The sequence below is a fragment of the Leucoraja erinacea genome, chromosome 33 (assembly GCF_028641065.1).
Source record: "Leucoraja erinacea ecotype New England chromosome 33, Leri_hhj_1, whole genome shotgun sequence".
In the NCBI taxonomy this organism is placed as follows: domain Eukaryota; kingdom Metazoa; phylum Chordata; class Chondrichthyes; order Rajiformes; family Rajidae; genus Leucoraja; species Leucoraja erinaceus.
Genome location: NC_073409.1, coordinates 12,307,482 through 12,330,283, shown reverse-complemented (window position 1 = coordinate 12,330,283; position 22,802 = coordinate 12,307,482). Strand labels below are relative to the sequence as shown.

Sequence of the window (22,802 nt, the reverse complement as noted above, 5' to 3'; positions counted from 1 at the left end):
TTCTGTTTCTCGTCTCGTACTGGACCAGACACAATCAGCTCCACACCAATTTTCTAAAATCACTTCAGAGTTTGTATTTAGAGCTGAAAGTCATGCAGTACCATCTTTAAACGTTCTGTGCTGCAGCATATATGAGCAACACAGTGGTTTAGCAGGCAGTTCTGCTGCTTCACATCTCCAGTGACCTGGGTTTGATCCTGATCTTAGCTCCGATTTCCATGTTCTCTCTGTGACAATGTGGCTTTTCTCTGGGTACTCTTGAGTTTTCTCCCATGTCCGAAACTCATAAGAGTTGTTGGGTTTATTGGTCATACTAGGTTGTCCCAAGTGTAGGTGGGTGGCTGGTGAATTAGGGTAGATCTCAAGGCGAGTCACGTTTATTGTCACATGCACAAGTGTGGTGAGATCCAGGTACAATGAAAATCTTGCTTGCAGCAGCATCACAGGCATATAGACTCGGAACAGAGACGTCCTGCAATGTATGAGAAATAATAATTACAAGGGAAATAAGTGGGATAATGGGATTTTACTAACAGCCAGCATAAGCTCATTCAGATGAATGGCCTCCTGCATTGTATGGAAATGTGAAAAATACCGAACTTTAATTAATCTTAGTTTGAAACAATTTGGAATATTTCCAAGTACCAATCAATGCACAAATATATTGTCGTGAAACACAGTGTTTAAGTACTCTACTGATTTTAGGTTTCTCCTGGGGTGTGGGCAGTTCGGCCTACCAGACAGAAGGAGCCTGGAATCAAGATGGGAAAGGTCTCAGTATCTGGGATGTTTTCACGCATAAGAAAGGAAAAGTATTCCTGAATGAAACAGGGGACTCATCCTGTGAAAGCTATTATAAATTCAAGGTAAGAACATAGAATATGGGTTGTGTTAGAGTTTTTCACATCCCAAGGTATTTTGCAGGCAATGAAATGTTTAAGGTGGAATATGGTGAAATTCCTGACAGAATGGGTGTGATTGGATCACCCACTGTCAATCAGGTCTATTGACCACTTTTCTAAGTGACTCGATTTGCAATTCTATATGTAACTATCCTCCGTCGCCAAGTATTTCTGGTGAAAATACATTGTTTGGATTACCTAACTGCCTGCACCTGGCCCTTATCCCAAACCTTTGGCGTCACAACGCCAACCCGTCAGCCGCGGCTGCACAGTTGGGGGCTATGGGTGAGTGGTGGAATATTGCGATCGGGGACCAGCCCTCCAGTGTGACAAGGACCCAACGTGTCCCACTTGGTCTAGTGATATTATAAACCTCCATAACATAATCCTTCTGGCTCCTATATTCCAGGTAAATAATTCCCAGCCTGTCCAGCAAACCTTCTAGACCCAGTAACTTCATAATTTTCCTCATGCATGCAAAGCCTGGTTAACACCTGATTTTATTACAGGAGGACATTGCCTTGTTGAAGGAGTTAAAAGTCAATCATTATCGCTTTTCTATATCCTGGCCTCGAATCATACCAACGGGGATAAAAGGTAACATCTCTCACTTTACTGTCTTGCTAGGTAGGGAGTCGGCCTTCTCTGAATGCTAGTAAGCTAATGTTAATGCTGTCAGAAGTGAGCAGATTCCCTCCTTGTTCACAGGGAGAAAATGAATTTTAGCATAATCTTTTGCTGCACTTCAGCATCCACAGATTTGCACATGATTGGCACAGAGAGTGGAAAGGTGTCAGGCCGGGTACAAGTTCTGGGACTAAGCAGGTATTAAGTATTTTTACTTTGTAATACAAATCAAAGTTTTGGTTTGCATTTCTGGTCGCCACATTATAGGCAGGATGTGTAGATTTTGGAAATCAGATATAATAGCAATGATTAAAAGGCATATAGAGACATGAACAGGGAACTGAGGGATATAAACCATGTGTAGGTAGATGTGAGGTTTACATTGGTGTCATGTTCGGCATAAAGTTTATGGGCCAAAGGGCATAGTCCTGAGCTATGAGTACATATGACGTCTCTCTATTCACACTTTTTGGTTTGGAATCCCCTTTAAACATTTGCTGTTCAGTAAACACTTGGCCTCAGTCACCCTGTAAGGGAAGGGAAAGAAGCTGTGCATTTGCCCCACAGCTGTGACAGACCAGGCTTGAAGAACCAGGATGGCATCATAATCATACTTTATAAGCCAAGTATGTTTTGCACCATATATGAGGAATTACAGTGCAACATACATGCAATATACAGTCATACCAATAAAAAGCAACAGAACACTCAAAATACATTTTAACACGAACATCCACCACAGTGACTCCTCCACATTCCTCACTGATGGAAGGATAAAAAAGTTCAATCTCTCACTTCTTTGTCCTCCACGGGTCGGGGGCCTTCCGTTGACGGGATGATCTTTCTCCTGTAGCCGGCGGCTGGCCTCCTCGTCGGGGCGATCAAGCTCATGCATCGGGGGGGGGGGATCTCAGCTCCCCCGCGCCGGGTGATCTACCATGGGTTGGGGCTAGTCGAACGTCTTGCGGCTTTTGGAGCTTCCCGATGTCGGTCTCAACCCGAGACTGCAAGCTCCTTGATGTTAAAGGCCGCAGGCCGCAGTTGGAGCATCGAGCCCAGGCAAGGGGCTCAAAGTCAGTCCCGAGCAAGGCCTCCAGCTCCACGATGTTAGGTTGCAGAGCGACCGGAGATACGATCCAGAAAACAATCGCATCTCTGGCAAGGTAAGAGATTGAAAACGTTTCCCCCGACTCCCCCGCCCACTACACATCCTTCCTGCAATGGGGCGGACAGAACTGAAAACCACTATTCCTATAATTATTTTTTATTATTAGGAAAAAATGCCTGTTATGCCCACCACTTTAACCTTGGCTGACACCCTTCCACTCTCGGCAAACCTTGTACAAATTTATGGGTACTGAAGTGTAACTAAGGATTATACTAAGGTTGTTTTCTCTCTCTGTTTCTGTGCTTTGAGTTATGAGGATAAATCTATCATCCTGGGTGAGGTCAGTTAATAGCTGTATACCTCCATGATTGCCAAACTTGCTGATACTCGGATACCAGCTCAGTATTAAAAATTCCCTGCTGAGCAATGACATCTCCCAACCTTTCCTCCCCATCACATCAACTCCCAAATCTGATCTCCGGCACTGCCACGTACATAGAAACATAGAAAATAGGTGCAGGAGTAGGCCATTCGGCCCTTCGAGCCTGCACCGCCATTCAATATGATCATGGCTGATCATCCAACTCAGTATCCCTTCCCTGCCTTCTCTCCATACCCCCTGATCCCTTTAGCCACATCTAACTCCCTCTTAAATATAGCCAATGAACTGGCCTCAACTACCTTCTGTGGCGGAGAATTCCACAGATTCTCAGTAGCCTAGCAGTACCTGTATTATCACACTACATAAGAGTCTTGATATAACTGTGGGAGGAGGTCCTCACTGTAGGAAAGTTACAGTAGAGTATAACAAAGATTGTATTTACAAATAATTTGTACATTATAGATAATCTATTTCTTATCTTTCAAAATTCTCCAGCCGAGCAAGTGAATGGCAAAGGAATCGACTATTATAATGAACTGATAAACACCCTCCAGGAGAGCCAAATTCTGCCCATAGTGACCCTGTACCACTGGGATCTTCCACAGGTCTGTACCAAATGTTTGAATGTGATTTAGGATATACTGGTACAGTGTCAGTCAAGGGACTGCAGAGTTTCAAGGATACAATAAAGCCAACCTTGTCTATAGTGTGAGAACAAACAAATAAATGAGCACTGACTCTTCAGCTGAATAACAGTCACAAAAAGGCAACAATTATACACAGTAGCCACATCCCACAGATAAATACAAATAAAAGAGCATAGGCTTCACCCACATGGTTAATTCTAACCTGTGCAGGAGGGCACTGTTGTGTTCATCCTAAGGACCATACTTTTAGAGAAAGTGGTCGTGTCACTCTGAATACTGTGATGTTACAATCCTGTCTTAATCTACTGAATTCTGTCATTGCAACCCAAAATGATTACAATCTTTCTCAGCAGGGACATCTGCAAGGGTGGGGTGGAGGGAATGGAAAGTGGAGAAACGACCATCTCAATAATCATTTAAAAATTCAATATGATTGTGAGCATACATTTGTCCATTTACATCAGAATGCATATATGCGCCTCTCCACAAGATGGGAAATCTGAATTTCTGCACTTCCCCCTGTATGTGAAAAGTCTGGCTTTATTTTACCTTTTCAGATTTGGGTACTTGTGACCAACTTTAACAACTCTGCTACTACCCTTCCCACCACAGACTGAACGACCAGGGACAAGACGTTCTAGCTCTAGTACAGCTGTGTTACACACAGGTTCCTGGATTACTGTCGGACTAGTGTCTCCACCTATCTGAGTGGGGTTTGATTACTTTGGTTGTGCAGAAGTGTTATTAAGAGATTTAATAATGACAATAGATCAGGATTCCTAGTTCTGCGGTGATATAGGATTTAACATCTCTGAGGTTGACAGTGGCAACAATGTAACAGCTGACATAATGAACTCCCTCCCTATCCTTATGTGCTATCAGTGGAGCATGTCCTCATTATCAATTTGGGGTCAACATGCAGATAATCTAATGATCTATAACGTTTGATGACTGATCAGGTCACCCTTCCCTGGCTGCAATGTCTTTTAAGGTAAAACCCTGCCCGTTATTAACTGATTTAATTGTTACTCCTCCTTTAACATTACACTAAATTTCACATTAAACTCATCCTTAGTGTAAACAAACAGGATTTCAGACCAGACTAACTTTGCTGCCTGATTTAAAACTGCATCAATGCCACATTTTGAATTACATTCTCGTGGCTACACTCAGCTTTAACATATAGTCACAATTAATTTTAAGATTGAAAAATACAAAATGTAATCTATTCCCGCCACCTGCTCTCTCCTTTTGAATGCACTGCCTTTACGTCAGGTGTTTATTGGAACTGATATGTAACTTGAACAAACGGTCCCACGAGACACAGAGGAATTGAGATTATAATCACTCTGTTCGGATATGAATTCTGTTGAAATGCTCTAACAATATTTATTTTGACTCAATACCTTTGACTATTTCATATTTACAAAGAAGTTGGCAATGAAACCAGCCTTCTTGGAGTCCTTTTTATTACTGTCAAGAATTTCATTGTCTTGGGAAAGGAGTTCAGAAAAGAGCTGTGTTCATCTTAACAAAGGCGTCTCTCTCCATCTCTTTTCACAGCCTGTACATTTATGGTTCTCTTAGGGCATACTGGGTTATTAAAATATTTTTTCCAATTTCTGTGGATTCCCTTTACTGTACAGCCACCTGGCCCTGTTAATGTAAGTACCATAAACCATCATTATATTGGACAGAAACAAACAACTGCAAGTGCTGGAGTAACTCAGCAGGTCAGACAGCATCTCTGGAGAACATGGATAGGTGACGTTTTGGGTCGAGACCCTTTTTCAGACTCTCAGTTCCAGGTGAGTTGATGGCCTGGGCCTGCTGGCCCAAGGAGAGGCGAAGATTGGTGGAGTCGTTGGTACCGGCCTGCAGGCGGCTGGAGTGCAGGTAAGGGTAGGTGGCGGCAGGCACGACCTGAAAGGGGTCTAGAGAGCTGTGTGGGCCGGCAGAGGCAGCAGTAGATCTGGCCTGGAAGCTGCCGGGCAGGGCGGTGTGGGCCAGGGGTGGTGTCGGCATCTCAGCCTAAAAGCGGCCAGGTAGATGGTGTCGGCAGCCCAGCCTGGAAGTGGCAAGGGAAACTGTGTGGGCCGACCTGGAAGTGGCTGGTGGTGGCGTCGGCAACGCACCTGAAAGCAGCCCAGCCTTGGAGGCGGTGAAGCCGGTGGTGATGTTAGAAACCGTCGATGGGTCCGCCGCTATAACCAAAATCCGTTTTAAGGAGGTCCGTTAAAACGAAGATTTACTGTACAGTTAGCCATGCTCTTCCTGCAGATACCTTCGCCAATTGATCTGTTTACGTCTGATGACTGGCTTGTTTTGTTTGTTCATCTAAGGTCATGTTAGCCCACTAGAAATTGGTATGCACTACAGCGTGTTAGAAAGAGAAGTTATAATGCATTAAATGGCATTTGATTCTCATTTCATATTTATCTCTATTATTTTTAGGTCCTCCAAAATAAATATGGTGGCTGGCAGAACAGTAGTATGATTAACTTCTTCAATGATTATGCCAACCTGTGTTTTGAGAAGTTTGGTGACCGAGTGAAACATTGGATTACTTTCAACAATCCTTGGGTACGTTTTATGTCATAATGGAGTTTGATTAATTGAACATTAACTTGTGGAACGTAACGCTGGAGATGAGAGGTATCAGTCACCAATTATTCAGCACTGATACATTTCGACTCCAGCATTCCTTAAAAAGGTGTGCAAGTAAAGCCGTTTCTATAAGTATGTGGCTATGCACAAATGGAAGGATATGGATCACATATACAGGCAGAGCAGATTAGTATAATTTATCATCATGTACAACATTGACACTGTGGGCCAAACTGTACTGTTCTATGTACACGATTAGAGTTATTTTATTTGTAACAATGTAACTCTTTCACATTGCACAATTGTATATATGCTCTCAGTTGTTTGTTTATAAGCAAATAGGCTCTGAACTCTCCCCATTTAAAAAAAGCTCACATTAGTATGATTAAACATTTTTCTCCATTCTTATTGTATCTAGTTTCAATCTAATGTTAAAGACTTGGTTCTCTATGCTTTGGTAGCATGATAGCCCATTGCAAAAATGGCCACACTGTTCCCAGAAGGAACAGGGAGAAGACTTGCTTTTACATCGTACCTTTTCACCCAGCTGAGGTGCAGTGACATACTTTGTTTTGGAAACATGGCAACTACCTTTCATATTCAAAATGCTGAGCGCTGCCATGTGTTCAGAATTCTATTTGAAAGTAACAACTAAAATTATTGAAAATGGTTTCAAAATAAATATTAATTATGATGACTTGAGACCATTTTTTTCCAACTTTACTTTTCTATATTATTCAGCTGAAGCCCGTCTTACACTATTCTCCACCGTGTTTCCATTCTGTTTCATTTATTAATTGAAAGCATAAGTAAGAATAAAATTAAAAATATAAAAATTGAACCATAGGATCTAAAATTAATTAGTTCTCAAATATTATTTTTTTGAGAATGAATTAAGCAAAATTCTCGTCAATTCAACAAACTGTTTATGATCTGTATTGCAATGTCCTCGTCGCAGGCAGTGGCCTGTAATTGGTTAATTACCAATTGATCCCATGTGTTGGATGGCAAATATATGAAGGATTATCCTGGGCAATTTCTTGTTTAACCCATTCGTCCCACCAATCAAGCTCCACCATTATTGATCTCCCTCTCAATCTCACATGAGAATTCTATAACCCAGAGTCATAGAGTGATACAACGTGGAAATAAGCCCTTTGGCCCAACTTGCCCAACCTGTCCCAGCTACACTAGTCCCACCTGCCCATGTTTGGTCCATATCGCTCCAAATCTGTCCCATCCATGTACCTAACTGCTTCTTAAACGTTGGGATAGTCCCTGCCTCAACTCCCTCCTCTGGCAGCTTGTTCCATATACCCACCACCCTTTATGTGAAAGTTGCCCCTCAGCTTCCGATTAAATCTCTTCCCTTTCACCTTAATCCTATGTCTTCCAGTCCTTGATTCGCCTATTCTGGGTAAGAGACTGTGCATCTACCCAATCTATTCCTCTCATGATTATATACCTCTATAAGATCACTCCTCAACTTCCTGCTCCCCAAGGAATAGAATCCCAGCCTACTCAACCTCTCCCTATAGCTCAGACACAATCATTTTTTTGAAGATATCCTGCTGTCAACACTTTTCTTTTAAACCTGACAAATATCCCTCGCCAGGCTAATAACTGGTACAAATGCTTATTTCTTTGCCACTCATTTCGAATGACTGCAAGCAAGGAAGATGGATAGATCCTGTTTGGGAAAAGGCCTGGTGCTGGCCTACATGGTTGCAGCTCCATCGTGGGAAATTTAAGTACAATTCAGGAGCTTTAGATCACAGTGGAATAAGTGGGATATGTTTAGACTACCATCATTGATGCTTATGTATTATATATTGCAGTCCATAGCTGTCGAAGGATACGAGGTTGGACTGCATGCCCCAGGGTTAAAGCTTAATGGAATAGGAGGTTACAGGGCAGCACATAACATTATTAGGGTAAGTTTCTATATCAAAAAATTGTTTAACAATGAAATAAAAGAACACTAAATTCTGATAATCTAGCACACTTGGTACTTTGGTGGTGCCAGACTGGCAGATGTTATTATTCCTTTTGAAATACCAACTAACTTTTAATTCACTTTATGATAAACTTTCCAGTGAGTCAGGTGTTTAGAGGGATGTGGGAATGCAGCTCTGGTGAGTTTAAAAGAAGTATAAGAATGGGGTCCTCATGAGATTAAAGGCAGTATGGGAACAGCGTCTTCATGAGATTAAAGGGAATGGGACAATGGGGCCCTGGTGAGTTCAGTGGGAATGTAGGATTGGGGCCAGTGAGTTAAATAGGAGCACAGTCAACAGAACCAAGTGAGCTGGATTCCAATCTATGAGGATTTCTGAGAAAACAGATAGTGGATCATCAGTTTTGCTCTACTTGCTTGCAGACAGCATCTTTCCTGATCTGACGAGGTCCTCATGTAGCATTCTCCAATCAATTTGCATAAAACAAAATGCATTAGACATGAGGAATTAATCAGTTTTGCCAGTGGTTGATACCAGGACATGAGCAGCACATGCATGCTCAGCCTCATAGTATCTGCCATATAACGTACAGGACATCTGGCAGTGGAGCACTGCCTCAGTAGTGCACCAAGGCATCAGTCAAGCGGGTTCCCACAATGTGGCTTCAATCCATGACCAAGGTCGAGGGTCACCAATGGGAGAAGCCTTACTCACCACATTCTGATGTCCGGTTTTGGTGGAAGGTTCTTTTTCTGGTCCTTTTGGTGGGCGAGACAGCTGAAAATTTTAATTAAGGTTGTGGGGGAGGAAAATGTGTAGAAGCCATGATTTCAGTAACACTCTTGGTGTTGACTTCTCTTTCACAGGCCCACGCGACAACTTGGCACACGTACGATAGACTCTGGCGCAGTCGCCAAAAAGGTATCGAGTTCTCAAAAATAAGGAACAAGTCTCAAACATATAACAAATAAGTAGCACAGGAGTGAACTGGAATGTCTAGCGTAAAGTATACTGCATGATTTGACTACTTTCTGCTATATAGATGTGATAGGGTGATGTATCATCTGTTTCAAGTAGAATTTATGAGACAAGCTCCATTCAAATAATCTCATTAGTCATTAGAAAGGCCTAAATTCAGCACAATTTGTTATATTTCAGTGAGTATTAATGACTGAGCAGTTCTGTGGAGTTATGCAAAATTGGGATTAACCTCCTTTAAATTGGTGGTTGAGAGGTTTTAAAGAGGTTCATATTGATGAAAGGGTTTGATAGATTAAATTAAAAAAACAACCGTCCCATGGACAAGAAACAGAAACCAGAGAGCACAGATTTAAGGTAATTGGCAAAAGTACTTAAGAAATAATAGTATGATATTTTATGCATGTTATTTATACACTGCCTGGAAATGTTGCAAAAGCAGAATAATACCATACACATGGAGAAATTACAGATAATTAAACTATTTGCTAGATTATGGAGAAAGAAGTTGTGAATAGAACTAAGCTATGTCTTTTAATGCACATTACCACATTATAATGTTTCATATTCAAAATAGCTAAATTCAGTCAGTTTTAAGCAGTGTCCAAAAGATGAGATAAAAGGCAAAGAGAGTCAGGGAAGGTCCTTAAGAACATAGGGCTCTTGTGGTTGAAGGATGGCAACAATGCTGAATGAATGCCAGGATCACTGAGCCTAAAACATCTGGAGGCCTAACACGAGGGACTTTATCAAATGGCTTACCAAAATCAATTCAGACATCTACTATCTTTTCCTCAACGGTGACCTGTGTCATATTCTTGAAGAGCATACTGTGAATCAAGAAGTTGACAGACCAGGAGACTACATAGTACATGGTTTAGTCCAAAACATAGCAAATATCAAAGCCAAGAGATCTTGACCAGTGGAGAAAGAGAACAAATATAGTGGATGATCTTCAACTCAGGAACCATTTTGATTTTCAAAAATCACAACTGAAACATATATATTCTAATTTAAAAGACTATTCATGTGGTACCTATTAAACATTATTTTAATATTAAAGGCATGGTGGGTATTTCCATCACAAGTGAGTGGGGAGATCCAGTTGACATTACAAGCCAGAAGGATATTGAGGCTGCTGAGCGATACATCCAATTTAATCTTGGCTGGTTTGCCAACCCTATTTTCAATGGCGACTACCCTCAAGTTATGAAAGACTGTATTGGTAAGTATAAAATAATAGGATGGAATAAAGTGAGTGCACACTCCACACACAGATGCATACACACACAAAGCCTATATAGCAACTTAACCCGACACAACAAAAACTAAAAACAGAGAGCAAATGAATCTGTTTAGACGCATATAATCCTGATTTTCCAATGGATTATTTAGCAGCCTAAAATGCAACCAGGCAAATGTTACAGAATGTATTTTGTTTTCTTAATATAATTTAAAATGGCACCAATTTTGCAGTTCTTTAATTTCCCTTCTTCACTGCTGCTTTCAGTAGGCCAGGTGGGAAAATGTGACCCCAGAAGTACCGCAGTATGGATGTAAATGCCATCCAATTTAAGCCTGGATTTATATTAGGCAGGCAAAGGCAGAGATTCATTATATCATAACGACATGCATGAACAGTGGATGGCAACTCATGATGTCACAGCACCTGGGACAGCATCAGTTAAAGAATTTTAAACAGGAAGCGAAAAAATCCAAAAGTGGTAAATAGAAGGGATTCACAGACGCATTGCCTGGGAAAGATACATTGTCCTATATGACATCAGAAATGCATGTATACATTATTTTCATGTTATATATTCAACAGGGTGCCAACAGAACAGTTTTTCTTCTTGTCCACTATCTACTCTGCTGGTCAGAATTATTTCCAGCAACCTATATTGCATTCATTCCTACTCTTTCCATTTAATAAAATGTGAAAGATTTTTATTGAATCCGAGCAATGTAAAACTATTTTTATGAAGACAACGCAATTCAATGACATGACAGATAAAATCCAGGACAAAATGGGGCCAGTTCAAGACTTGGGAAAATTTAGCATTGGAGCCAATGGTAGTGTTCAGAATATCTAATCTTTGAACTAATTCTAAATAACCATGGTGTTTACTCAATCAACAGGGAGAAAAAGTTCACAGCAAGGCCTGGGCAACTCAAGACTGCCTGCCTTCACTCCACAGGAGAAACACTTCATCAAAGGCACGGCAGACTTTTTTGGACTGGGTCACTTCACGACCCGTTACATCACTCACAAGAATTACCATTACAGCAAGGGACCAAATTATCACACTGATCGTGATTTAGTGGAACTCGTCGACCCACAGTGGCCAGACCCAGGATCTGAATGGCTTTACTCAGTACCCTGGGGTTTCAGAAGGATCCTGAATTTTATTAAGGTATTTACTACAAATCGGTGACGTGTAATTCAATTTCTCATTTTGAAGTAATGACAAATGATTTACGTTTATTTATTTAATGATCCCATGACTTGTAAACATACTATAGGCCAAAGTCCTCCTTTCTCAAACCTGCCATCAGTTTGTGCACAGAAAGTCCAACAAACAGCAATCTGATGATAACTACACCATCTACTCTTTTACTGAGGGTTAACATTTGGCCAGGACTCGGAGAGAACACCTTCTGCCCAAGAGAATCAGATGGCATCTTGGTTTAATGTCTCATCTCACTACTCTACTTGAATGGTCTTCAAACTCTATAGTGGGAGTTGAATGTACAATCAGTCGACTGATCCAAAGACAAGTCCGAAAATGTTTTGCAGTGTTAACCTCAAGCCACAAGTATTCAACCTTCACCCACTAGGCAGTGTTCTATGTGGGCCAAGTGTAACATCAAAAACCTGAAAACATAATCGACCAGTGTGGTTCTGAGGCGGTGTGACATCAGAACAGATCTGGTATTTGGTTGAGACACAAGAGCCCATCTCCAGGAAGAAACAAGAAACCCCATTGCAATACTTCAAAAATAGTGTTCTCTCAGTTTTCAGGTCTATATTTATCTCTCAACCAATTTAACTCCTCCTCAGATTGCTGGTAGTGGGATCATAGAACACACAAATGGACTGTTTTCTGCATCATGGCAGAAAACATTTAATTAGCTGTATTTGAGTTATTAAATATGCTACATAAATGTGTTCTTTCTTTATAAACGCTCATATCCTTACACCTACATTCAGTAGGCCATTATATGTTCAGCACTGTATAACTTTACTCTGAATTAATACTGCTGCCCTGCTAAGCCAGCGTGAGCACTCACCAAAGATGTTATTAACTCCGATCTGTTCCTTGGCACCAGTTTGCTAACTACGCTTTGCAGCCTCCAGTTTGCATTGTCGATCCATGGTGCATTAGACCACCTTCAGAGAAAGGCTCATTAAATGTTAGGAGCTCAGATAGGATGGAAACTTCCTGCAAAGTGCAACACCAGTAAATACTTCCCTTCACCGGGCACAACGATAAAACAAATCTAACAATGAAAGATTATAACAAGCTCTATCTCAGATTCCTATCCTGGGAGGAAAGGTGTGAAGACATTAAAAAGAACCATGAAAAGATCGATGAGAATATTTCAAGGAGTGAGGCTCTATGAATTCAAGGAAAGATTGGAGAAATTGCAACTGTCCCTTTCCAGTTGAAAAGATTAAAGTATATAAAATGATGAAGGGTCAGGACAGAGTTGATAGTGGGAGGATGTATCACTGTTGAAGGGCCCCGGGAAATAGAGGTTATGGGCATAAAATAAGATAGAAGGCACAAGAGGATTTTTTTTTTGTACATAACGTGGTTGGAATCTGTAATGCATTATCTGTAGATGTGGTCAAGGCAGGTCTATATCGTCTTCGGTACTGCATATTTATGGTAAGGAATAATTTGCAAGGTTAGAGAAAAGAGGTGGAATAGGAAGAGGTGGATAAGGAATTAGTGAGCTGTATATATGAATGGCAAACAAAAAAGCACAATTCCTGAACTATTTTATTCCCTTATTATTACAGTTGGGTTCATGCTGCATTATGGAAGTACGAGAACAAATGCACCATTAGTTTTGAAAATCTTCTTAAAAAATAAGTTTCACCACCTCACCCAGAATTTACGTCATCCCGTTGCCCAGGAAGATGGTGGTCATCTATCTCTGTGCCACTCTAGTCCTAGTGGTGGAGGTATTCCCTCAGTACTTTAGGTAGGCGGCAGTTCCTTCATTTTAACATTCTCAAAGATAATAAAAGAATAGCAACAGGTTCAAGATGGAGGGAAAGTTAGATTCCATCCACCAGACGGAAGTGTTTGATTTTAAAACAGAAATGGTGTTGAACTCAACCAATCAAGCTGCATCTATGGAAAGAGTAACCAGTTAATACTTCAGGTTGAAGACCCTTCATAACCAAAACATTAACTGATTTCTCACTTCACAGATGCTTCTTAACTGGCTGAATTCTTCCAGCATTGCCACTTTTGTTCCAAGATCTTTTGGGTTGTCAAGATCACAAGATTGGGACGTGGTGCTGAAGAAGCTTCATCCATCTGCCACTGTGACAACCGTGGACAATCTATCCACACTTGTACCGGGACTATAACACAGACTCAGAATCAGGCTTCTAACTGAAGCTTTGGAAAATGAACACCATATCCAGCATCATTTTTAAATCACATAGAAGTTTAGAAAATATGTTTTTAATAAAAGAAGCAGAACAACATGAAATACATAAACAGCAAAAATAACAGAAAATTCCAGGGAGACATTTCAGACATTTAATTGTGCTATCATAGATTTGAGGTGAAGGGCATGTGTAAGCTCCTGCGATAAGTGCATCTGGAAAAAAAAAAAAAAAAGGTTGGTCTCATAAATTGCATATTATTTGGAAAAACGACTTTTTGTGATTCCTCACTAATTACGATCCAAAGGTGCTGAACAAACAAATTGCTTTCCAGTCATAAATACCATACATAGTTGTGGGAATTTGCACACAGCAACTTCATTTGTTCAGAAATCTCTAGCTCTTTGTACAAAAAAAAAATCACCACACGCATTTAAAACAATACACAATGTAATAGTTCACTCCAGCAGAATTGGCTTATTTACAATTGGTCAACAATGCAAGACATGTTCGGCTTTCTGTCAAGCCTGGCTTTAAAATAAAAAAGTCAGTCTGGATGAGTTCGACTAACAATAAATTTGAAATTTGGGAATGAAATATTTGATTTGCAACACTTTTGTTTTCTGATTTGTTTCAGAGTCGATATGGTAACCCTAGGATCTATGTGACAGAAAATGGAGTGTCGGAGAAATGGCAGTGTACTGAGTTGTGTGATAAGTGGCGAATACAGTACATGAATAATTATGTTAATGAGATTCTTAAAGGTAGGTCTTCATTATCTAAATAAGGCATTTTCCATGATAATACATTAATATGAATTAATTGCGGTTGTTATTCCCCCATGGGAGTGAACAAAAATTAGAAGACGTGAATTTGTTTTTAAATGAAATTTTCTAGTCTGCTGAAGGTTAGTAGGGACGTTGTTGCAGCAATTAGTACATCACACCTTCAGTAGCCTGGATCCAATCCTGATCTCGGGTACTGTTCGCATGGCGATTGCATATTCCTGCAGCCTCAAAGTGTGTTAATTACAGAAATCATCTAACATTTTGGTACTAGTGCCTCCATATATCTTGCATATTTGGATGTTGTTATGAACATTTTGTTGCAAAAAATTGTTTAAATTATACAGATTCTAAATAAGTTGAGGAACATAAGAATTAGGAGTAGTAGTCCATTCAACCTTTCATAATCTTAGCTGATCTCCCTCAGCATAGTTTTCCTGCACTATCTCCTTATCCCTCAACTCCCTTTGTATCCAGAAATCGATTAAACTCCTCAGCAAGTGGAACTAACCTGCATACAGCTGTCAAGGCTGACAGGTATTTTATCAAAACTTCAATGAGATCACCTCTCATTCTTGCGTGACAATACAGACCCAGACCACTAAAGCTCTATTCTTACGGCAAATTTGCCATGACAGTGGAGAGGCAGGTGGTAGCAGTGTTTGCTCTACATCGTTCAACAAAATCAAACAAAATCCACCATGCAGCAGCTAGAGTAAAAAACGATGAGACAGAGAAAGAGAACGAGGGTGAGCATGACGGAAGGCAGCGAGAGAAAAAGGAACATAAGAGTGAAGATGGAGAAGACAGTCAGGGAGAGAAAGCAGGGGAGAGAACTGATTTGATTACGATAGGCAGAGAGAGATGATACAAAGATAGGAGAAATGGCTACTTTATCTCTTATCAATAAATAAACATCTGCTCATATTTTTAGATGCTGCAATTGAGAACAATCAATCCTGATAGCCTTTTTGAGAAAAACATGATTTGTAGTTATTTTAGTATCATTCAACCAAAGTAAACAAAATTCACAGTGGTTGGGACCTAAACCTTTTTTTCTGACTGAAACATTGCTATGTATGTATTATCTGAATTTTTCTTCATGCAAATACTCATGAGATGATGATGAGTTTCCAGCATTTCCTGATGCTATATCAAATCGTTGTGTTTATAATCACATGTGGTTTTGAAACATTGCAGCTGTGAAAGATGGTGCTCAAGTGAAGGGTTACACATCCTGGTCACTGCTGGATAATTTTGAATGGGATGAAGGGTATTCAGAAAGATTTGGCCTTTACTACATTGATTTTAAAACCAAACACAAGAGAAGGTATCCCAAGGCTTCAGTTCAATATTACAGGAAGATGATCAGCTCCAATGGATTTCCCAACCAGAGAGAAGTGAGTACCACAGTTTATTTAATTAACAACAATAATACTCACTTTCCGTGATTACTCGGCCAAGTGAGACCGGTCGAGCCCCGTTCCACCAACGCAATATTCCACCACTCACCCATTCCCATTGTGACGCCAGGGATCCCCGTTGTGACGCGAGTCATGGCAACCCTCCCCCAACTTCACCTCCCATCCCTCTTTCTACACCTATCCTCCTCCATTCCCCCTCATCCCTCACCTCTCCCTCCCTCTCCTTTCCCCTACCTTCACTCCCTCCCTCCATAACTTCTCTCCCCTCCGTACCCCACTCCTCACCTCCCCCCTATCCCACACCCCCACTCTCCCTCCCGACCTCCCCCACTGGCCACCTCCCATGTTTTGTTTACCATAACATTGTTTTTCCTCCCCACGGCAGCAGAATGTTGGTTTTTATCCAAATGATGGTGATTAAACAAACTTTCCACTTTTCTTTGGGTAGATTGAAAACTGGCTGCGTAAGGCCGCTGAGACGTGCTCAACCACCAATGCACTGCTTGCTGCAGGTAGGTGAACATCGTCACAAAGGCGTTAGAAGCACATTTAGGAGCAAGGCAACAAAGCCCATCAATGTCTGCTCTAGCCAGAGCACAAATGTAGTAATTATACCATTGTCTTTTTTCTGGGCTGCCTAGCTGATGATATTTCACCTTATGGGACACAAAGGTCCCTCTGCTTCTTTGCAGAACACAAAGAAGTGATGTAATTATTTATATAACTCAAGTAATCACCCTCCCACTCCCCGTTCGACAAAGAACAGTTGTGTGTGTTTATCAAAATATGGGAAGGAGTGTTATTCAGTAACAATGCCCATCCATTCTATTTGATTAGCATCAGACAGTGGCAGCTCACTATTATTGCCTGCTGTAAATACCTTGGAATATGCATTAGCCAGAGTATGAGTCAAACAGCACAGAAATGGGGTCATCTGACCACATCTCCAGCATTAAGGCCACACCTTCCATGCCATGCCTTTTTAACTGTCTGTCTAAATGCCTCTTAAAGTGAATGTATCTGATTACACCGCCCTCCTCTGGCAGGGCGTTCCATATATCAGTCACTCTGTGGAATAAAAAAATCCACTACGGTCCTCTTTAAATCTCTTACCTCTTAACTGAAACCTATGCCCTTGTTTTTGATACGAAGTGCAGCGTAGGTTCATCAGGTTAATTCCCGGGATGGCAGGACTAACATATGATGAAAGAATGGATCGACTGGGCTTGTATTCACTGGAATTTAGAAGGATGAGAGGGAATGTTATAGAAACAAATACAATTCTTAAGGGATTGGACATGCCAGATGCAGCAAAAATGTTCCTGATGTTGGGGATGTCCAGAACCAGGGGTCTTTGTTTAAGAATAAGGGGTAGGCCATTTAGGACTGAGATGAGGAAGAACTTTCAGCCAGAGAGTTGTCAATCTGTAGAATTCTCTGCCACAGAAGGCAGTGGGGGCCAATTCACTGAATGTTTTCAAGAGAGTTTGATATAGCGCTTTGGGCTAATGGAATCAAGGTATATGGGGAGAAAGCAGGTACGGGGTACCGATTTTGGATGATCACAATGAATGGCAGTGCTGGCTCGATGGGCCATATGGCCTACTCCTGCACCTTATTTCTATGTTTCTATGATACACCTACCATAGGAAAAACAGTTTTGCACTACCTACCCTGCTACGCTTCTTCTATTTTTATATATTTATTTCGAGTTGACCCACAGCCTCCTGTGCTCCAGGGAAAATGGGCCCAGCCTATCCAATCTCTCCCCATAGCTAGAATCCTATAATCGGGCAACATTGTGGTGAATCTCCTCTGCACTCTCTCCAGTACAATCCCATCCACAGCATCACATACGGTGTTTTCTAACCATCCCATAAAAGGTCACATTAAGCTAAACTAAAGGACAATTTTACAAGTTAAAAGCTGAAAATACTTGGAAATACACACACAGTCAAGCATCATCTGTGTGAAGAGAAATAGTAAATGATTCAGGTCTGAGATTTTTTGTTAGAATGGGGGGGAAAACACAGCAATTAATTCAGTGCAAAACCTCCCAATTATAAAATATTGCAAAAGTAACACAAAAGTTATTATCTGCAGAATAACCCTGAAATATAGATTACGTGGACAGGGAAACAGAAGCATGGCAAAGCTTGATTTACTCACAGGTTATGAATGACTACATCAGCTGACTTGAATGATCAAAAATAAGGTTTGTACTAGGCAACAGAAAAGTTGGGTAACTATGAATGAGCAAAATGGCTACCTTGGTCAAGTAGACGTTTCCGTACCTTCACAAATTGACTGTATTAAGAAATTGTCACCACTTTCTCTATTCCAGTCAACAAAATGTTTCATAGTTCTCTACAAATTATCAGCAGTGAATTAACTATTGCTTTGACTCCAAATTCCAAATAAAGCATAAACCAAACTATAATATTGAAACAATGCCACTATCTAGATGGAAAGATTTAATTTGCAGCTACATCAGACCATTCCTCTATTTGCAAAATGAAGATACCCCATTCACAAAAGGAACATATCCCATTTCATTAAAAATTCAGAGAATAAATGAAATTTGTTACAACGGACATCATCAACCAATTAGAAATGGAACTATTTAAGTTACTCACTTCCCAGCTGTCTGTAGCCTTTTTCATTTTGGTTTTCAGTTACTTTATAATCAGTTCACATTAGGACAGGAAAGGCCATTGTTTTTTTTTTCTCCTTAAAGGGACCATAAAATCTAATGCACACATCACAATAGGCAGCAACCTCTACCTGCTTTTAAGAACGTTAATTTTAAGATAAAGATTTCTGGGGTTCAAAATAAATTTTCCCCCTACATAAAAGCATTTTTGTTAAAAAAAACTCATGTTTTGAAATTCCAATGATTCCATAATAATATACTGGCTTATGTTTTACAACTGCATTCTTCTGATTCCATTACACTTTACTTGAAATAAACATGACAATACATACATCAATAATTAATATTTTGAAAAATAAATTCTACTAATCCTAACACTATTAAACACACACACCACAGAACATGTTGCACCACTCAAGGTTATATTCTCCATACATTTACTAATTTCCACAAACACTCGGTTGACCTATGCACCATTTTCTATAGTACTTTTAAAGTGACACTGACATTACTATATTTAAAATTGCAGGAAGGTATAGGAGGTCCACTAATGGGCTAATGGGTTCTTTTCTGTTTGCGCTTTTCAGCTGGAAGAACAGACGGAACAAATGAGAAGCAGGCACATTTGCCAACAGTTTGGCCAGTGCATGATGAAGTTTAGGTATAAAGGGCTTGATGTCATTTTTTTAGTGCCAAGATCAAGTCTTGAAAGCAACAAAGAAAGATGTGCACATTAGCCTTTTAGGTTACAAATCATGGCTAAAATAGGTTGAGATTACTTTGTCCTTTCGTATTTACAATTTCTCTAAAATAATCACGTTGAGTAATTATTTTGAAAAGTTGGGCATTTTGATTTTAATGCTTTCCCATTTAAAATATTATATTGTTTTAAACTAAAATGATTTGTTTTCTGCTAGTTGAGTTGTTTGGTTTATAAAATCACAATATCAGACAACTTTCAAATTCTTGGGTTGCTGGATTATAACAGCAGGAGCCAGTTGGCACATTTTATCTGTGCCACATCTCAAAGCAAACCCATTCTTCCCCAAAAAACTTATTTCCCTGCTTCATATTTTCTCTCACAGGTCCATTATCATCCGCCCTTCCCCTCCCCCTAATTCCCTCTGTTTCTCTTAAATCTACACAAGAGAAATTTAAAGGAGCCAATTAACCTACTGGTATGTCTTTGGGATGTACATGTAAACTCCATACAGACAACACCAGATTCAGTACCACAAAAGCACCACCTGCAAAGTGAAAAAAGCTGAAAAACTTGCTGGGTAGAGTCGGAAAAGCAAATCTACAGGTGCCAAAAATACAGCTAGAATAAAGTTTTCAGAAAGGGCTATATATTGTACAAACAGTGAAGCCGACCAGATTTACTTCCAAGCCCTAAAAACTTCAATAAACACATACAAAATGAATAAATATGATGGGCAGAGAATTACATGAGGTTGTATAGACCCTGGTTGGAGATGCAGGAGAGGAGAAAAGTAAACCCACAAGACTGACAAGGAGGGTGCCATTAGAAGATTAAAATGTCCATGATAGAAAGACTTGGGTTTGTTGTTCTTGATGAAGCAACAGAGCCGTAATCTGGGAGTCGCTTTTTTTTAAAGAAAGAACAGATGGTGGCTATAAACTGGGTCCAGGCGCCCATGGCAGCAAGATATAAATAAGCTCAGTGGGGAGCAATTGAGAAAGCATGTACGGGTCTTGAAAAGGGGAACAAGGATTAGACAAGGAAAAAAACCAGAAAATAGGCAATGAAGACATGTGAGAGTAGCTGACCTCTTTAAATGATTGACTCAAAGATATTTGGTTACATGGACCCGAGTCAGAGAATTAGAAATGGCAAGGAACATGCTTAGGATGCTTTAATTCAAATAGGTTATTAGCTCAGTACCTCTCATGTTCTGCTGAAATTTACACGCACAATCCAAATACATTAAAAGGAAAATAATCAAAGATACTTTTGAGTGGTTTCAAGATATAATTTCTATATTCCTATGACATTACTACTGGAAAAGCTCAAACTTCTAATCTGTAAACCTATCAAGGTTGTATCTCTATCTGTAGTTTGTGCTTCAAAGGAATTTAATGCTTCAGTTATGAGATCTTGCATAAAAACTAGCTGAGCAATAACACTGCAGTCAATATTCTCAGTAACAGATGTTTTAGTTTTTATTTAAATTTAAAGAATGGGCACATGATAAAATAATTTTATCACATATTAAATAAATTCACTTGATATAGTGCAAACAAATTATTTCTCAAATAATTAAAGGATTATTTGCATCATGTCTTTTTGTTTTGACTTAGATCCTCTCATCAATCATATGGAGATGGTGACTGAGATTGTAGTTCCAACCGTGTGCACCCTATGTATACTCCTGAGTGCTATTTTACTGATGTTCCTACTTCGGAGAAAATGAGAAACGAAGATTGTTGTTGCGGTATACAAGAACAAACATGGATGGCTAACCAACTTCTACTTCTCCAGCAAGTTTGTTCAAATAGAAAAAAGTTAACAAAAAATGATTTGATACTTCATTAGTATCAAGTCCAAAGATACTACTTGTTTTATTGCCAGTGAATGAGATAGTAAATCTTGGGATAGTAAAACTGTTTTTGAAACAAAACCATCATCCAAACCTGCAATTAATATTCCATGACTGAGGTAACAACAGGATAACTGGATTTTTCTTCCAATTGTTCCTTCCCTACTGGGCACTGTGTGCTATGCAAACCCATATTAATGATTCAGTACAGATAAAAGATAATAAATACTACAACCTATGTCTCTTCTTAAAGATTCAGTACCAGTTCCTGCAGAAGAACAATTTTGACTTTGGCAACCAACTTTAAAAGTTGCAAGATGCAATGTTCAATAAAGTATAGTGAAAACAATATTACTGTGTGCTAATGAAAAGTGCCACGTTGAATAAATCAGCCAGTTCTTCAGTATGTCATAATGAAGACCATAACAACTTGGTCTAGATTAAAATATAGTTTAAAAAAATGAGTCAAAAGGTAAATTGACCATATAATTTTTACACGTGAATCACTAACCATTGACACACAATTTCCCCTGTCCATATAACATATACTCAATGGTATATTATCTCTGTAAACAAATATTATTAATTGATCTTTTGTAAAGTATTGCTGACAAAACATAACAGTTGTCAAAGGGTTTGTCCAAATAAAATTTCCACTGAAAGATGGAATCTTAAAGCTATTATTCTAAACTTGTAAAATGGGCATCAAAACCAATTCTACGGTATTTTTAATTCTACTACACAAAATTAAAAGCTCAGTCAGGTTCAGGAGTTCATATTAAGTTTTGTCACTCATAATCCCAAACTAGAGGGCATTGGTTAAAGATATAATAGGAACCCGAGGAGCAACTCTTTCCACAAAGAGGGTGCAACACATATGGTATATGCGACCTAATTAAGTAGTTAAGACACATACGATATCAAAACATTTGGACAGGTAAATGAATAAGAGGTTTAGAGAGATATGGGCTAAACACAGGCAACTAGAACAAGCTTAGATGGGGCACCCTAGTCCGCATGGATGGGTTGGGCCATAGGGCCTCTTTGCATGCTGTGCAACTCTATAATACATTTGAAATTATCTATTTGTGTACCAGTTATTCATCTTTATGAAATCATATTCAGTAATTGTGGCAATTTAGTAAACTGCGTTCTAATAGTAGGATGACCTGAACAGTTAATTTTGTTTATTTTCTACAAAATGCTGCCCGCTGAGTATCTCCAGCATTTTTGATTTTATTTTAGATTTGCATCATCTTTAATGTTTTGCTCTTCTAGCCACATACATTATCCTGGTTGCTAGGTAGTACTGGAGAAAATCTTGAGGGGATTATGTTCAAGCTGCAGCAAGTGCCTGTAGTAGAATGATTAACTCTCCATGCGGAATAGAAAGGTACAATGTTTGGAAAAAAATTATACTGTTAGATTTACCTTTTCCCTACAATGTTTTAGCTGAAATGTGCTTGACTGCAGTTAATCACTGTATTGTAATAAAATGCTTCCTCACAATTGCTACTCAGAGTTGCGTCATCAGTTTGCAGAT

At 39.6% G+C, this 22,802-nt stretch overlaps 2 protein-coding genes across 5 annotated transcripts in view; one reads left to right on the top strand and one right to left on the bottom strand.

Moving 5' to 3' along the window:
- The window catches only part of LOC129712704 (lactase-like protein), a 27,970-nt gene extending 5,210 nt beyond the window's left edge, over positions 1-22,760 (top strand). The window contains exons 2-14 of one of the 4 annotated variants that reach the window (XM_055661352.1): positions 706-866; positions 1,412-1,499; positions 3,515-3,624; positions 6,121-6,249; positions 8,112-8,207; positions 9,098-9,152; positions 10,273-10,434; positions 11,349-11,623; positions 14,474-14,600; positions 15,822-16,021; positions 16,494-16,557; positions 19,286-19,359; positions 21,021-22,760. In XM_055661352.1, coding sequence (XP_055517327.1) covers positions 706-866; positions 1,412-1,499; positions 3,515-3,624; positions 6,121-6,249; positions 8,112-8,207; positions 9,098-9,152; positions 10,273-10,434; positions 11,349-11,623; positions 14,474-14,600; positions 15,822-16,021; positions 16,494-16,557; positions 19,286-19,359 — 1,541 coding nt within the window. In that variant the 3' untranslated portion in view covers positions 21,021-22,760. Of the gene's footprint in view, positions 1-705; positions 867-1,410; positions 1,500-3,514; positions 3,625-6,120; positions 6,250-8,111; positions 8,208-9,097; positions 9,153-10,272; positions 10,435-11,348; positions 11,624-14,473; positions 14,601-15,821; positions 16,022-16,493; positions 16,558-19,285; positions 20,722-21,020 lie in introns of those variants that run through there. The other 3 variants (XM_055661350.1, XM_055661353.1, XM_055661354.1) reach the window with 3 other exon arrangements.
- The window catches only part of zwilch (zwilch kinetochore protein), a 39,726-nt gene continuing 30,820 nt past the window's right edge, over positions 13,897-22,802 (bottom strand). The window contains exons 18-19 of the mRNA XM_055661349.1: positions 22,691-22,802; positions 13,897-14,051 (exon numbers count right to left, since the gene is read on the bottom strand). Of these exons, the coding sequence (XP_055517324.1) occupies positions 22,708-22,802 (95 nt within the window). The 3' untranslated portion in view covers positions 13,897-14,051; positions 22,691-22,707. The remainder of the gene's footprint in view (positions 14,052-22,690) is intronic.